Source organism: Microcaecilia unicolor, chromosome 9, assembly GCF_901765095.1.
Source record: "Microcaecilia unicolor chromosome 9, aMicUni1.1, whole genome shotgun sequence".
Classification (NCBI taxonomy): domain Eukaryota; kingdom Metazoa; phylum Chordata; class Amphibia; order Gymnophiona; family Siphonopidae; genus Microcaecilia; species Microcaecilia unicolor.
The window spans coordinates 144,348,670-144,365,666 of record NC_044039.1 but is presented as its reverse complement, the minus strand read 5'-3'; the positions used below and the strand labels follow the sequence as shown (position 1 = coordinate 144,365,666).

Here is a 16,997-nt window from a genome sequence, read left to right as displayed (position 1 = left end):
CAGACGTTCAAATATTTGAAAGGTATTAATCCGCAAACGAACCTTTTCCGGAAATGGTAAGGTGGTAGAACGAGAGGACATGAAATGAGATTGAAGGGGGGCAGACTCAAGAAAAATGTCAGGAAGTATTTTTTCACGGAAAGAGTAGTGGATGCTTGGAATGCCCTCCCGCGGGAGGTGGTGGAAATGAAAACGGTAACTGAATTCAAACATGCGTGGGATAAGCATAAAGGAATCCTGTGCCGAAGGAATGGATCCTCAGGAGCTTAGTCAGGATCGGGAGGCGGGGCTGGTGGTTGGGAGGCGGGGATAGTGCTGGACAGACTTGTACGGTCTGTGCCAGGGCCGGTGGTGGGCAGCGGGACTGGTGGTTGGGAGGCGGGGATAGTGCTGGACAGACTTGTACGGTCTGTGCCGGAGCTGGGGTTGGGAGGCGGGGCTGGTGGTTGGGAGGTGGGGATGGTGCTGGGCAGACTTGTGTGGTCTGTGCCGGAGCCGGTGGTTGGGAGGAGGGGCGGGTGGTTGGGAGGCGGGGATAGTGCTGGGCAGACTTATACGGTCTGTGCCCTGAAGAGCACAGGTACAAATCTAATAGGGTATACACAAAAAGCAGCAAATATGAGTTATCTTGTTGGGCAGACTGGATGGACCGTGCAGGTCTTTTTCTGCCGTCATCTACTATGTTACTATGTATTTAGACCCCGAGTCTCCCAGTCTCATAAGGTCCTCTTGTAATTTTTCACAATCCTCCAGTGATTTAACGACTTTGAATAACTTTGTGTCATCAGCAAATTTAATTACCTCATTAGTTACTCCCATCTCTAGGTCATTTATAAATATGTTAAAAAGCAGCGGTCCAGCACAGACCCCTGGGGACCCCCACTAACTACCCTTCTCCATTCAGAATACTGACCATTTAACCCTACTCTCTGTTTTCTATCTTTTAACCAGTTTTTAATCCACAATAGAACACTATCTCCTATCCCATGACTCTCCAATTTCCTCTGGAGTCTTTCATGAGGTACTTTGTCAAACGCCTTCTGAAAACCCAGATACACAATATCAACTGGCTCACCTTTATCCACATGTTTGTTCACCCCTTCAAAGAAATGTAGTAGATTGGTGAGGCAAGATTTCCCTTCACTAAATCCATGTTTCCATGTTGACTTTGGCTCATTAATCCATGCTATGTTCTGTAATTTTGTTCTTGATAATAATCTCTACCATTTTGCCCGGCACCAACGTCAGACTCACTGGCCTATAATTTCCTGGATCTCCTCTGGAACCTTTTTTAAAAATCAGTGTTACATTGGCCACCCTCCAATCTTCCGGTACCATGCTCGATTTTAAGGATAAATTACATATTACTAACAATAACTCTGCAAGTTCATTTTTCAGTTCTATCAGTACTTTGGAATGAATACCATCCGGTCCAGGAGATTTACTACTCTTCAGTTTGTAGAACTGCCCCATTACAACCTTCAGGTTTACAGAGAATTCATTGTTTCTCCAACTCGTCAGCTTCAAATACCATTTCTGGCACCGGTATCCCACCCAAATCTTCCTCGGTGAAGACCAAAGCAAAGAATTCATTCAATCTCTCCACTACGGCTTTGTCTTCCCTGATCACCCCTTTTACTCCTCGGTCATCTAGCGGTCCAACTAATTCTTTTGCCGGCTTCCTGCTTTTAATATACCTTAAAACATTTTTACTCTCAGGCTTATTTTCGAAAGGGAAGGATGCCCATCTTCCAACACAAATCGGGAGATGGACGTCCTTATCTCAGGGTCGCCTATTCGGCATAATCGAAAGCCGATTTTGGGCATCCTTAACTGCTTTCCGTCGCGGGGACGACCAAAGTTCCCGGGGGTGTGTGTCGGCAGTGCACTGAAGGCGGGACGGGGGCGTGGTTAAGAGATGGACGTCCTCGGCCGATAATGGAAAAAAGAAGGGCGTCCCTCACGAGCATTTGGTCGACTTTACTTGGTCCCTTTTTTTTCACGACCAAGCCTCAAAAAGGTGCCCGAACTGACCAGATGACCACCGGAGGGAATCGGGGATGACCTCCCTTTACTCCCCCAGTGGTCACCAACCCCCTCCCACCCAAAATAATATGAAAAAACATTTTTTCCAGCCTCTATGACAGCCTCAAATGTTATACCCAGCTCCATCACAGCAGTATGCAGGTCCCTGGAGCAGTTTTAGTGGGTGCAGTACACTTCAGGAAGGTGGACCCAGGCCCATTCCCCCTACCTATTACACTTGTGGTGGTAAATGTGAGCCCTCCAAAACCCACCCAAAACCCACTGTACCCACATGTAGGTGCCCCCTTTCAACCCTAAGGGCTATGATAGTGGTGTACAGTTGTGGGGAATGGGTTTTAGGGGGGCTCAGCACCCAAGGTAAGGGAGCTATGCACCTGGGAGCAATTTGTGAAGTCCGCTGCAGTGACCCCTAGGGTTCCCGGTTGGTGTCCTGGCATGTGAGGGGGACCAGTGCACTACGAATGCTGGCTCCTCCAATGACCAAATGACTTGGATTTGGTCGTTTTTGAGATAGGCGTCCTTGGTTTCCATTATCGCCGAAAACCGGGAACGACCATCTCTAAGGTCGGTCATCTCAACATTTAGGTCGACCATCTCTAAGGTTGACCTAAATGTTGAGATTTGGGTGTCCCCGACCGTATTATCGAAAAGAAAGATGGACGTCCATCTTGTTTCGATAATACGGGTTTCCCCGCCCCTTCAGCAGATCGTTCTTAGAGATGGACGACCTTAGAGATGGTCGTCCCCGTTTGATTATGCCCCTCCACGTGTTTTTGTCTCTAACACAATCTTTTTTTCGAAGTCCCTCTTAGCCTTCCTTATCAGCGCTTTGCATTTGACTTGACATTCCTTATGCTGTTTCTTATTATTTTCAGTCAGTTCCTTCTTTCATTTTCTGAAGGATTTTCTTTTAGCTCTAATAGTTTCCTTCACCTCACTTTTTAACCACGCTGGCTGTCCTTTGGTCTTCCGTCCTTTTTTAATACGCGGAATATATTTGGCCTGGGCTTCCAGGATGGTGTTTTTGAACAGCATCCACGCCTGATGTAAGTTTTTGACCCTCGCAGTCACTCCTCTATGTTTTCTTTTCACCGTTCTTCTCATTTTATCATAGTCTCCTTTTTTAAAGTTAAACGCTAACGTATTTGATTTCCTGTGTATACTTACTTCAAAGCTAATATCAAATCCGATCATATTATGATCACTGTTATCAAGCGTCCCCAGCACCATTACCTCCCGCACCAGATCATGCGCTCCACTAAGGACTAGGTCTAGAATTTTTCCTTCTCTCGTCGGCTCCTGTACCAGCTGCTCCATAAAGCAGTCCTTGATCAAGGAATTTTACCTCCTTAGCGTGCCCCGATGTTACATTTACCCAGTTAATATCGGGGTAATTGAAATCACCCATTATTATTGTGTTGCCCAGTTTGTTTGCGTCCCTAATTTCCTTTATCATTTCTGCATCCTTCTGTTCATCCTGGCCACGCGACCAGTAGTACACTCCTATCACTATCCTTTTACTTATCCATTTACACATGGAATTTCAATCCATAGTGATTCCAAGAAGTGTTTTGTTACCTGCAGAATTTTCAATCCATTTGAGTCAAGGCTCTCGTTAATATACAATGGAGGAGTGGCCTAGTGGTTAGGGTGGTGGACTTTGGTCCTGGGGAACTGAGGAACTGAGTTCGATTCCCACTTCAGGCACAAGCAGCTCCTTGTGACTCTGGGCAAGTCACTTAACCCTCCATTGCCCCATGTAAGCTGCATTGAGCCTGCCATGAGTGGGAAAGCGCGGGGTACAAATGTAACAAAAACAAAACAATTCGATCCACCCTATCACTACGATACAATTTGTACCCACTGGTTATCCTCCTTCCACCAGGTCTCAGAGATGCCTATTATATCTAATTTTTCATTTAGTGCAATATATTCTAACTCTCCCATCTTCTTAGGCTCCTGGCATTCGCATATAGACATTTCAAACTATGTTTGTTGTTCCTATTTACATCATGCTCATTACTTGACAGTATTAATTTGCAATCTTTTGTCTGTTTTTTATTTTTATTTAAGGACACCGGGAGGCATATTTTCAAAGCACTTTAGGAGGCTAAGTTCCATAGGTTTCTATGGAACTTTGGGAGGCTAAGTGCTTTGAAAATGAGCCTGCTGATCTACTATGCTCTCTTTTGCAACCTCACTATCAGGATACCGTATCTTCCCTGTTTTGGTGATATTTTTGAAAGATACCTTATCCCAAACCATGCGCTTTTGAGCAACTGTCAGCCTTACATTTGATGCCCAGATACATCCTCGTGTACACTATTGGTGAATGTGTGAAAGTGTAATTCAATAGTGATAAAACATTCCATACTGAAAGGTAATAAATGTTCCCTGACCCCAAAAGAACTGAAAGACTCCAAAATACAAAATGTCACTATAAAGTAGCATCACAGTCACTCTGCAAGTGTACTTATCTGAAACTCAGCAGACTGGCAGTGAAACTCTCCAACTGATGGCTCTGCAGAGCTCCGTTTCATAATATTCCTCAGGAACCCCGGTATCAAAGAGTAGAGGGGATACTGCAACTGGATTCAGGTGGCTTTTAAAAATGGTGCTGGAGACAAGAGAGAATGCCAGCTCGATTTCCTGTCGAACCAAAAAGCGAATGCTACATACCTGTAGAAGGTATTCTCCGAGGACAGCAGGCTGATTGTTCTCACTGATGGGTGACGTCCATGGCAGCCCCTCCAATCGGAACACTTTCTAGCAAAGTCCTTTGCTAGCCCTCGCGCGCCGATGCGCACCGCGCATGCGCGGCCGTCTTCCCTCCTGAACCAGCTCGTGCCGGCCAGTCTCATATGTAGCAAGACAAAGAGAAGGGAAGACACAACGCCAAAGGGGAGGCGGGCGGGTTTGTGAGAACAATCAGCCTGCTGTCCTCGGAGAATACCTTCTACAGGTATGTAGCATTCGCTTTCTCCGAGGACAAGCAGGCTGCTTGTTCTCACTGATGGGGTATCCCTAGCCCCCAGGCTCACTCAAAACAACAAACATGGTCAATTGGGCCTCGCAACGGCGAGGACATAACTGAGATTGACCTAAAAAATTTACCAACTAACTGAGAGTGCAGCCTGGAACAGAACAAACATGGGCCTAGGGGGGTGGAGTTGGATTCTAAACCCCGAACAGATTCTGAAGCACTGACTGCCCGAACCGACTGTCGCGTCGGGTATCCTGCTGCAGGCAGTAATGAGATGTGAATGTGTGGACAGATGACCAAGTTGCAGCTTTGCAAATCTCTTCAATAGTGGCTGACTTCAAGTGGGCTACCGACGCTGCCATGGCTCTAACTTTATGAGCCGTGACATGACCCTCAAGAGCCAGCCCAGCCTGGGCGTAAGTGAAGGAAATGCAATCTGCTAGCCAATTGGATATGGTGCGTTTCCCCACAGCCACTCCCCTCCTGTTGGGATCAAAAGAAACAAACAATTGGGCGGACTGTCTGTTGGACTTTGTCCGCTCCAGATAGAAGGCCAATGCTCTCTTGCAGTCCAATGTGTGCAGCTGACGTTCAGCAGGGCAGGAATGAGGACAGGGAAAGAATGTTGGCAAGACAATTGACTGGTTCAGATGGAACTCCGACACAACCTTTGGCAAGAACTTAGGGTGAGTGCGGAGGACTACTCTGTTATGATGAAATTTGGTGTAAGGGGCCTGGGCTACCAGGCCTGAAGCTCACTGACTCTACGAGCTGAAGTAACTGCCACCAAGAAAATGACCTTCCAGGTCAAGTACTTCAGATGGCAGGAATTCAGTGGCTCAAAAGGAGGTTTCATCAGCTGGGTGAGAACGACATTGAGATCCCATGACACTGTAGGAGGTTTGACAGGGGGCTTTGACAAAAGCAAACCTCTCATGAAGCGAACAACTAAAGGCTGTCCTGAGATCGGCTTACCTTCCACACGGTAATGGTATGCACTGATTGCACTAAGGTGAACCCTTACAGAGTTGGTCTTGAGACCAGACTCAGACAAGTGCAGAAGGTATTCAAGCAGGGTCTGTGTAGGACAAGAGCGAGGATCTAGGGCCTTGCTGTCACACCAGACGGCAAACCTCCTCCATAGAAAGAAGTAACTCCTCTTAGTAGAATCTTTCCTGGAAGCAAGCAACATGCGGGAGACACCCTCTGACAGACCCAAAGAGGCAAAGTCTACGCTCTCAACATCCAGGCCGTGAGAGCCAGAGACCGGAGGTTGGGATGCAGAAGCGCCCCTTCGTCCTGTGTGATGAGGGTCGGAAAACACTCCAATCTCCACGGTTCTTCGGAGGACAACTCCAGAAGAAGAGGGAACCAGATCTGACGCAGCCAAAAAGGAGCAATCAGAATCATGGTGCCTCGGTCTTGCTTGAGTTTCAACAAAGTCTTCCCCACCAGAGGAATGGGAGGATAAGCATACAGCAGACCCTCCCCTCAGTCCAGGAGGAAGGCATCCGATGCCAGTCTGCCGTGGGCCTGAAGCCTGGAACAGAACTGAGGGACTTTGTGGTTGGCTCGAGATGCGAAGAGATCTACCAAGGGGGTACCCCACACCTGGAAGATCTGTCGCGCTACACGGGAACTGAGCGACCACTCGTGAGGTTGCATAATCCTGCTCAACCTTTCGGCCAGACTGTTGTTTACGCCTGCCAGATATGTGGCTTGGAGCACCATGCCATGCCGGCGAGCCCAGAGCCACATGCTGACGGCTTCCTGACACAGGGGGCGAGATCCGGTGCCCCCCTGCTTGTTGATGTAATACATGGCAACCTGGTTGTCCGTCTGAATTTGAATAATTTGGTGGGACAGCCGATCTCTGAAAGCCTTCAGAGCGTTCCAGACCGCTCGTAACTCCAGAAGATTGATCTGCAGATCGCGTTCCTGGAGGGACCAGCTTCCTTGGGTGTGGAGCCCATCGACATGAGCTCCCCACCCTAGGAGAGACGCATCCGTGGTCAGCACTTTTTGTGGCTGAGGAATTTGGAACGGACGTCCCAGAGTCAAATTGGACCAAATCGTCCACCAATACAGGGATTTGAGAAAACTCGTGGACAGGTGGATCACGTCTTCTAGATCCCCAGCAGCCTGAAACCACTGGGAAGCTAGGGTCCATTGAGCAGATCTCATGTGAAGGTGGGCCATGGAAGTCACATGAACTGTGGAGGCCATGTGGCCCAGCAATCTCAACATCTGCCGAGCTGTGATCTGCTGGGACGCTCGCACCCGCGAGACGAGGGACAACAAGTTGTTGGCTCTCGCCTCTGGGAGATAGGCGCGAGCCATCCGAGAATCCAGCAGACCTCCTATGAATTCGAGTTTCTGCACTGGGAGAAGGTGGGACTTTGGATAATTTATCACAAACCCCAGTAGCTCCAGGAGGCGAATAGTCATCTGCATGGACTGTAGAGCTCCTGCCTCGGATGTGTTCTTTACCAGCCAATCGTCGAGATATGGGAACACGTGTACCCCCAGTCTGCGAAGTGCCGCTGCTACTACAGCCAAGCACTTCGTGAACACTCTGGGCGCAGAGGCGAGCCCAAAGGGTAGCACACAGTACTGGAAGTGACGTGTGCCCAGCTGAAATCGCAGATACTGTCTGTGAGCTGGCAATATCGAGATGTGCGTGTAGGCGTCCTTCAAGTCCAGAGAGCATAGCCAATTGTTTTCCTGAATCATGGGGAGAAGGGTGCCCAGGGAAAGCATCCTGAACTTTTCTTTGACCAGATATTTGTTCAGGGCCCTTAGGTCTAGGATGGGACGCATCCCCCCTGTTTTCTTTTCCACAAGGAAGTACCTGGAATAGAATCCCAGCCCTTCTTGCCCGGATGGCACGGGCTCGACCGCATTGGCGCTGAGAAGGGCGGAGAGTTCCTCTGCAAGTACCTGCTTGTGTTGGAAGCTGTAAGACTGAGCTCCCGGTGGACAATTTGGAGGTTTTGAGGCCAAATTGAGGGTGTATCCTTGCCGGACTATTTGGAGAACCCACTGATCGGAGGTTATGAGAGGCCACCTTTGGTGAAAAGCTTTCAACCTCCCTCCGACTGGCAGGTCGCCCGGCACTGACACTTGGATGTCGGCTATGCTCTGCTGGAGCCAGTCAAAAGCTCGTCCCTTGCTTTTGCTGGGGAGCCGAGGGGCCTTGCTGAGTCGCACACTGCTGACGAGAGCGAGCGCGCTGGGGCTTAGCCTGGGCCACAGGCTGTCGAGAAGGAGGATTGTACCTACGCTTGCCAGAAGAGTAGGGAACAGTCTTCCTTCCCCCAAAAAATCTTCTACCTGTAGAGGTAGAGGCTGAAGGCTGCCGGCGGGAGAACTTGTTGAAAGCGGTGTCCCGCTGGTGGAGCTGCTCTACCACCTGCTCGACTTTCTCTCCAAAAATATTATCCGCACAGCAAGGCGAGTCCGCAATCCGCTGCTGGATTCTATTCTCCAGGTCGGAGGCACGCAGCCATGAGAGTCTGCGCATCACCACACCTTGAGCAGCGGCCCTGGACGCAACATCAAAGGTGTCATACACCCCTCTGGCCAGGAATTTTCTGCACGCCTTCAGCTGCCTGACCACCTCCTGAAATGGCTTGGCTTGCTCAGGGGGGAGCTTATCCACCAAGCCCGCCAACTGCCGCACATTGTTCCGCATGTGTATGCTCGTGTAGAGCTGGTAGGACTGAATTTTGGCCACGAGCATAGAAGAATGGTAGGCCTTCCTCCCAAAGGAGTCCAAGGTTCTAGAGTCCTTGCCCGGGGGCGCCGAAGCATGCTCCCTAGAACTCTTGGCCTTCTTTAGGGCCAAATCCACAACTCCAGTCGTGAGGCAACTGAGTGCGCATCAGCTCTGGGTCCCCATGGATCCGGTACTGGGACTCGATCTTCTTGGGAATGTGGGGATTACTTAATGGCTTAGTCCAGTTCACCAGCAATGTCTTTTTTAGGACATGATGCATGGGTACTGTGGACTCTTCCTTAGGTGGAGAAGGATAGTCCAGGAGCTCAAACATTTCAGCCCTGGGCTCGTCCTCCACAACCACCGGGAAGGGGATGGCCATAGACATCTCCCGGACAAAGGAAGCGAAAGACAGACTCTCGGGAGGAGAAAGCTGCCTTTCAGGAGAGGGAGTGGGATCAGAAGGAAGACCCTCAGACTCCTCGTCAGAGAAATATCTGATGTCCTCTTCCTCTTCCCACGAGGCCTCACCATCGGTGTCAGACACAAGTTCACGGACCTTTGTCTGCAGCCGTGCCCGGCTCGACTCCGTGGAACCACGGCCACGGTGGGAGCGTCGAGAGGTAGACTCCCTCGCCCGCACCGGCGAAGCTCCCTCCGCCGGCGTAGTCGGGGAGCCTTCCTGGGAGGCTACCGCAGTCGGTACCGCAAGCGGCACCGCGTCGGAGACCTCACCCCGGGCAAGGGGCCAGCCTCCGCCTCGCTCGACGGTACCGGTGGCGCAAGCACCCCTGGTACCGGAGGGGTAGGGCGCAACAGCTCTCCCAGGATCTCTGGGAGAACGGCCCGGAGACTCTCGTGCAGAGCGGCTGTGGAAAAAGACATGGAAGTCGATGCAGGTGTCGATGTCAGAATCTGTTCCGGGCGTGGAGGCTGTTCCGGGCTGTCCAAAGGGGAGCGCACCGACACCTCTTGAACAGAGGGCGAGCGGTCCTCTCGGTGCCGATGCCTACTGGGTGCCGACTCCCTCGGCGACCCAGAGCTCTCGGTGCCGACACGGGAAGGGGACTGGTGACGATGCTTCTTCGATTTTTTGGAACGAAGCATGTCACCGGAGCTTCCCGGCACCGACGAGGAGGACGTAGAATCCAGCCGTCGCTTCCTCGGGGCCGAGGCCGAAGGAGGTCGGTCTCGGGGGGGCTGTACCGCAGGAGCCCTCAGGGTAGGGGGAGACCCACCCGAAGGCTCACCGCCACCAGCAGGGGAATGGACAGCCCTCACCTGCACTCCAGACGAAGCACCACCGTCCGACGACATCAGCAGACGAGGAGGTCTCGGTACCACCGACGCCGACGCAGCCCTCCGATGTCTCGGCCCCGATGCAGAGGGCCGATGCCTTAATGCACTCGATGCAATCGGGGGCGAGGATGAAGGTCCGGGCGCCGACGACGTCGAAGCAGTCGTTACTCCCGGTGCCGATGCCGACGAAGAGCCCGAGAACAAAACGTTCCACTGGGCCAATCTCGCTACCTGAGTCCGCTTTTGCAAAAGAGAACACAGACTACAGGCCTGCGGGCGGTGCCCAGCCCCCAGACACTGAAGACACGACGCGTGCCTGTCAGTGAGCGAGATTACCTGGGCGCACTGGGTGCACTTCTTGAAGCCGCTGGAAGACTTCGATGTCATGGGCGGAAAAATCGCGCCGGCGAGATCAAAACTCGAAATGGCGAAAATGGCACCACAAAAAGAGGGAGAAGAAAAACTTCGAACCGAGGCCTAAATAAGGCCTACCCCGATGACGAAAGAAAACTTACCGGGGCAAAACTAGAAATACAGGAAGGGGAACAGACCGAAAAGGTCTCATTCCGACACCTTTTTTTTTTTTTTTTAAGCGAAGTCAAAAAACGATGCACGAGGTCAACTTTCGGGGCACGAACGGCAAAACACGACCGTACCGAGCGTGGACAAAAGAAGACTGGCCGGCACGAGCCGGTTCGGGCGGGAAGACGGCCGCGCATGCGCATCGGTGCGCGAGGGCTAGCAAAGGACTTTGCTAGAAAGTGTTCCGATTGGAGGGGCTGCCATGGACGTCACCCATCAGTGAGAACAAGCAGCCTGCTTGTCCTCGGAGAATACCCAAGATGATATCATACTTAAAATAAACTTTATAGACAGAACAAAGATCAAGCGATGTTATTCCACTCTATACATTTGTCATCTTGGATATTTTGGTTCGGAAGGAAATCGAGTTGGCATTATCTCCAGTGTCATTTTTGAAAGCCATCTGACTCTAGTTTCAGTTTCTCTTCTACTCTTTGATACCGGGGTTCCTGAGGAAGATTACGAAACGGAGCTCTGTAGAGCCATCGGTATTTCCTGGTTTTGGTTTTATTGTTCTACTCTTCAGAACTGTGACATGGATCTGCCCTACCTTTATTCTGTTCCCATCACTATCCCTTGCACGGAATCTATATGGAAAGAAATCCTATTACTGACCCAGCCAGAACTTAACTACTCCTGGGGTTGCAACTTGTAATAGGAAATCCTGGATTATCTGTTACAAAAATGTAATTTGCCCTGCTAGACTAACTTTGAGCTTTTTCAGGGAAAATAGCTTTCATTCTCTTTCATGTTTATTCACAGCACTGTAAGCATTTTGCAGGACTTGCTCAAGTTCTGTAACTTTTGAAAAGATCTTTTTCAAAGCGTGATTCCCTTGTGAAGTTAGGGTCTGTTTTTTTTTTTTTACCTCATAACTGGCTCAGCAGACACATGTGCCCGATAGAACAACAGATACCAATAAGGCAGAAGGGCATAGCGCTCTCGAATGGCCTCCCGGATGATCCGCGTGTTCTCTGCTCCAAAGAGCCAGGGTTCACGTCGTTTGCTGTCCATGATGGCATGACCTCTGAAGAAAGGCTGGTATGCTCCAGCTTGGTACCAGCGAACCAAGAGTTCTGGGTCTGGATTGCCAGTAAACCCGCCAACATCGGCTGTTTGTTGTAAACAAAAAATTAAATACAAAAAGCATTGAAACACATTTAGAAACATTCACCCAGTGTATTTTACTCAGTTGTCCAAAACTGTGAATACAGTGGGGTCAATTTTGAGCTGACATGGCAACGGTATTAATTGAATCTATCTACTACTGGATCTTTAGGTTCTTTGAAGGCAAGGAGACAGATTTTCTAAATGTTGCATATAGGGGGAAACAACAAGACCACCGAAGTAGGCAAAGAACACCAATGTCCCACGAGTAATCACAGGAGCAAAAAGAGGAGTGGGAACAGAACCAGGCTCTTTACTGACAGACAGGAAACAATCAAATTCCAAAATTCAATTTATTGAAGACTCTACAAGGTACCCTGTTTCGACACTACAAGTGCCTTCCTCAGGAGTCTAAATAGAAATAAAACATTTATAGAACATATAAAAACATTTGATTAAAAACATATGTCAATGATTATTAAAACAATTAAATGGTAATAAAACAAAAATGGGTAGATGATTAACAAAAAAAAGGCAAAGGGCTAATGTAGTCACAACATACAAAATATAGTATAGCATACAGTAGCTAATATATACTAGTGACATTTAAAATGTAACTTATACATCATAGTAAAAAACATGTCAGTAAAAACATATATAATCATTAAAACAATAAAATACAATTAGATGAGTAAATGACACAAAGTCGCTAATGTATACTTGAGACATTTGGAATAAATCCTAGACATCAAAACACAATCAAGAGTGGAAGATGTGTGAGTAATTGCGGTGTTGTAAAGTACTGTGTTTAAATTATGGTTATAAAATGCTCAAGACATTTCCCATATAGCTTAAAAATGAATGGAAGTGAATAATGCGTTTTACAAAATATGAAAAAAATTGGAACTGACCTTATTTACTTTGTCTCAGGGAGCTACTTGACAAAACATACTGGATGGAGTCACTTGATAGTAATGTTCTGGTCTAAAAACTGTCGGGATAAACAATGAAATAGCAATGGGGAGTGGGACGGAAGACAGCTAGGCTGAATCCCTAAGATAGGGCAGAACAAGTGCGTCTCTGTGCTGGGATGAGGGACAGAAGACAAATATTTTTTCACTCAAAGAATAGTTAAGCTCTGGAACTCAAGGCCGGAGGATGTGGTAAAAGCGGTTAGCATATCTGGGTTATAAAAAAGTTTGGACAAGTTCCTGGAGGAAAATCCATAGTCTGTTATTGAGATGGACATTGGGGAAGCCACTGCTTGCCCCGGGATTGGTAGCATGGAATGTTGCTACTAATTGGGTTTCTACCAGGTACTTGTGACCTGGATTGGCCACTGTTGGAAGCAGGATACTGGGCTAGATGGACCATTGGTCTGACCCAGCATGGCTATTCTTATGTTCTTATGACTATTCAACTGTTTGGCTTCCCAGCTCACCAACATATCTTACTTTTCTAGAAGCCCAAAGCTTTTGGGTTGTTCAGCTGGGTTATCTTTTGCAGCTTTGCAACACAGCTGCACCTAATCTCCTAGTGCTTTACAATGGGTATAATGGGCATGATAGTTTTTTAGTTCTGTAAATGTGAATTGTCTCCAAGTTTGTAGGGGAAATGTATATTTCTCTCTCTTTCTTTTTATTTTGGCTATTGAAATCTGAGCTCTTACTTTCTCCCTTGATGTGGCCTGTAATTAATGAGGATTGTCATGTATTTGTTTTGTTTTCCTTTTTGGGTAATGTATTCTTATATTTTCCTTTATGTATTATGGGACATGTCAGTTTGGAGGAGAAAAGGAAATGTGCAGTTTCCTCTTCACTGATTTCAGAAAAGGAAGAAAAGGAGGCAGGGGTTGAAGAAGGGTTGACAGAACGGACTGGGGGGAAGGAGAGGTGGAGGTGACTTAAATGAGAACTCAAGGTTAATCTTGTGAATCTTATGAAAGTACTCAGCCATAGTCTGGGGAGAAAATGAAGGAGGGGTTGGAGGTGAAGGCACTTCGAGGAAAGAGTTCAGTGTGGCAAAGAGACGTCGAGGGTTTGAGCCAAGAGAGTTTGTCAAGTGGATGAAGTTGTCCTGTTTGGCAAGTGAAAGAACAGACTGGAAGGAGGTCAGCAAGAATCTGAAATGTATGAAGTCAGCATGGGCACAAGATTGCAGCCAAATGAGTTCAGATCGGGCACAAGAGCGTAGGTAGCGGAGATGTTCTTGCTCGTCAAGATGTGGCTTTTGGGGCTCGAATATTGGGGTTCCAAGGTTCCACCCTTGATTCTCACTGCTGTGGTACTTCCCATCCATTTAGGCCAGTCTGAAGGGACACTAAGGAAGGAGGAAAGGAGCCTTAGTGAACCAGGCCCAAAATGTCCCTTGTACTCTAAGCTGTATCTAATGTTTTATTCTTCTTCAAACTCAGTTCCCAAACAGCACAAAAATGTTTTTGAAGTCATTAAATGTTTATGTCAACAAAATTAATTGTCACACACGTCTCACTTCTGTAGAAAATACTTTAAAATACTCTAACGTAAAAGTTCTTCTTCAAATTCATTTTCACATTTTGCAGAGCACGGTGCCCCCACCAACATGCAGCAGTAGTATAAGGCAGGCACGGATGTAGTACATGTGATTCTTCAAGTATAAAAGTTTTGGCGGACCACACCCTGAGGCAGTATCTGCGCAACATGCCGCATTTAGGTAGGGACGTCCGTGCTCTGCAAAATGCGAAAATAAATTTGAAGAACTTTTACCTTGGAGTATTTTACAGTATTTTCTACAGAAGTGAGACATGTGTGAAAGTCAAGAATATGTATCGAAACCAGTGAATTTTGTTGAAATAAACATTTAAAGAATTCAAAAACATTTTTTTGTGCTGTTTGGAACGGAGTTTGAAAAAGAATAATACATTAGATACAGCTGGAAGTTTGTTTGAGATTTAAGTATCCCCGCTGGCTCATTTTGACCATTTACCTTGTACTCTAAGGACATGCCTCTGCCCTTCCTCTGCCAAAACAAGATGCAATGCACAGGTAGCGACTGACCATTTATGTCACAGAGAGGCAGATGCACTAACCCTTAACGACCCTGTAACGATCCCCTTAACGAAGAAATTTTGAACTGTAGCATGCATTAAAGGCCATTTTCCGAAGATGCTTGCAGCTAACGAAAATGGAATGCAAAATAGTAACTACCATTGAAATGTGGACAATTTGGAATGCACTAACCATACCGAAGATTGCAACGATTCATTTACCGTCTACAATTTTACGTGAGCTCAGACCTGTCGTTAAGGCCTGAGCTGTCATCTCTCCGCTTCCCCCTGCACCTCAAAACAAGCTGGCAAAAAAAAAAAAAAAAAAAAGATCGAGAGGGGGCAAAGGCGCTCATCAGGAGCGTCCTTCATGGACAGCCTTGCCCCCCCCCCCCCCCCCCGCGTTCGCCGCTTCCTCCTGCATCCAAACAGATAAAAATCCAAAAATCAAAACTTTTGAGGCTGGCCCGAGCCCCCCTCCCTTTCTCTCTTTCCCAGCCCTGCCCGCCATCCTCCGCCCCGCCCCCGCCGCCCCCCTGAGGTCGTCGCTGTCGTTCCCCCTCTCCACCGGGCCCCCTCCCTCCTACCGGGCCTTGCCTGTGAGGCAAGAACAGCTCAGCTGATGCCTTCCAGTCTTCGGCGTCTCTCCTGTGCTCCTGGGCCCGCCCCCGTCTGACGTAAGTAATCAACGTAGGTTACTTACGTCAGACAAGGGCGGGCCCAAGAGGAAAGGACGTCCCTCCTTTGCTCCTGTGCCCGCCCTCGTCTGACGTAAGTAACCTATGTTGATTACTTACGTCAGACGGGGGCGGGCCCACGAGCACAGGAGAGACGCCGAAGACTGGAAGGCATCAACTGAGCTGTTCTTCTTGCTTTTCTTCTTGCCTCACAGGCACTGCGCGGGCCCGGTAAGAGGGAGGGGGGCCCGGTGGAGAGGGGGAATGACAGTGACAACCTCAGGGGGTTGGGCGGCGGGGGCTGGGAAAGAGAGAAAGGGAGGGGGCTCGGGCCAGCCTTAAAAGTTTTGATTTTTTTATATTTATTTCTGTTTGGATGCGGGGTGGAAGCAGCAAACTCGGGTGGGGGGCGGAGGGGGCAAGGCCGTCCATGAAGGACGCTCCTGACGAGCGCCTTTGCCCCCTTCCGATCTTTTTTTTAATTTTGTTTTCATTTTTTGACGTTTTTTGGCATGCGCAGAGCAGCCAGCATAATGCTTGGCTGCTCTGCGCATGCGTTAGGGGCCGATTACCGACGGGGATTACACAGGTTTGATGCATTGTACTTTACAGTACCGCACCGAACATGTGCGACTTTTTTTTTTGGTGCATCCTTCGTTTTTTAAAATTCGTTAGGGACTTTAACATTTTGGTTTTTTTAACGTTTGGTTGATGCATCTGGCCCATAGAGATTTATTACGATTTATTTACCACCTTTTTGAAGGAATTCACTCAAGGCAGCGTACAGCAAGAATAAACAAACATAAGCAGTAGACAATTACAGTAGTAGAACTATTCAAATAGCAATACAAACTATGGCATGGAGGGGCATAATCGAAAGGGACGTCCAAGTTTTGATGAGGACGTCCTCGCAAAACGTCCCGATGCAGGGGAACCCGTATTATTGAAACAAGATGGACGTCCATCTTTCGTTTCGATAATACAGTCAGGGACGTCCAAATCTTGAAATTTTGGTCGTCCTTAGAGATGGTCGTCCCTAGACTTGGTCGTTTCTGATTTTCGGCGATAATGGAAACCAAGAACGTCCATCTCAGAAATGACCAAATGCAAGCCCTTTGGTCGTGGGAGGAGCCAGCATTCGTAGTGCACTGGTCCCCCTGACATGCCAGGACACCAACCGGGCACCCTAGGGGGCAGTGCAGTGGACTTCAGAAATTGCTCCCAGGAATATAGCTCCCTTACCTTGTGTGCTGAGCCCCAAAACCCACTACCCAACCCCCCCCCAAAACCCACTACCCACAATTGTTCACCACTACCATAGACATTACGGGTGAAGCGGGACACCTAGATGTGGGTATAGTGGGTTTGTGGTGGGTTTTGGAGGGCTCGCTGTTTCCTCCACAAACGTAACAGGGGGGGGGGGCTGGGTCCATCTGCCTGAAGTGCACTGCACCCACTAAAACTGCTCCAGGGACCTGCATACTGATGTGATGGAGCTCAGTATGACATCTGAGGCTGGCAATCAATATTTTTAAAGATGTTTTTTAAGGGTTGGAGGGG

General features: G+C 48.5%; 1 protein-coding gene across 2 annotated transcripts in view; it reads right to left on the bottom strand.

Annotated features, from left to right (window-relative positions):
- Positions 1–16,997, bottom strand: part of GANC (glucosidase alpha, neutral C) — a 109,422-nt gene that overhangs the window by 32,364 nt on the left and 60,061 nt on the right. For both annotated transcript variants that reach the window (XM_030214423.1, XM_030214424.1), the window contains exon 17: positions 11,497–11,740. In XM_030214423.1, the coding sequence (XP_030070283.1) occupies positions 11,497–11,740 (244 nt within the window). The remainder of the gene's footprint in view (positions 1–11,496; positions 11,741–16,997) is intronic.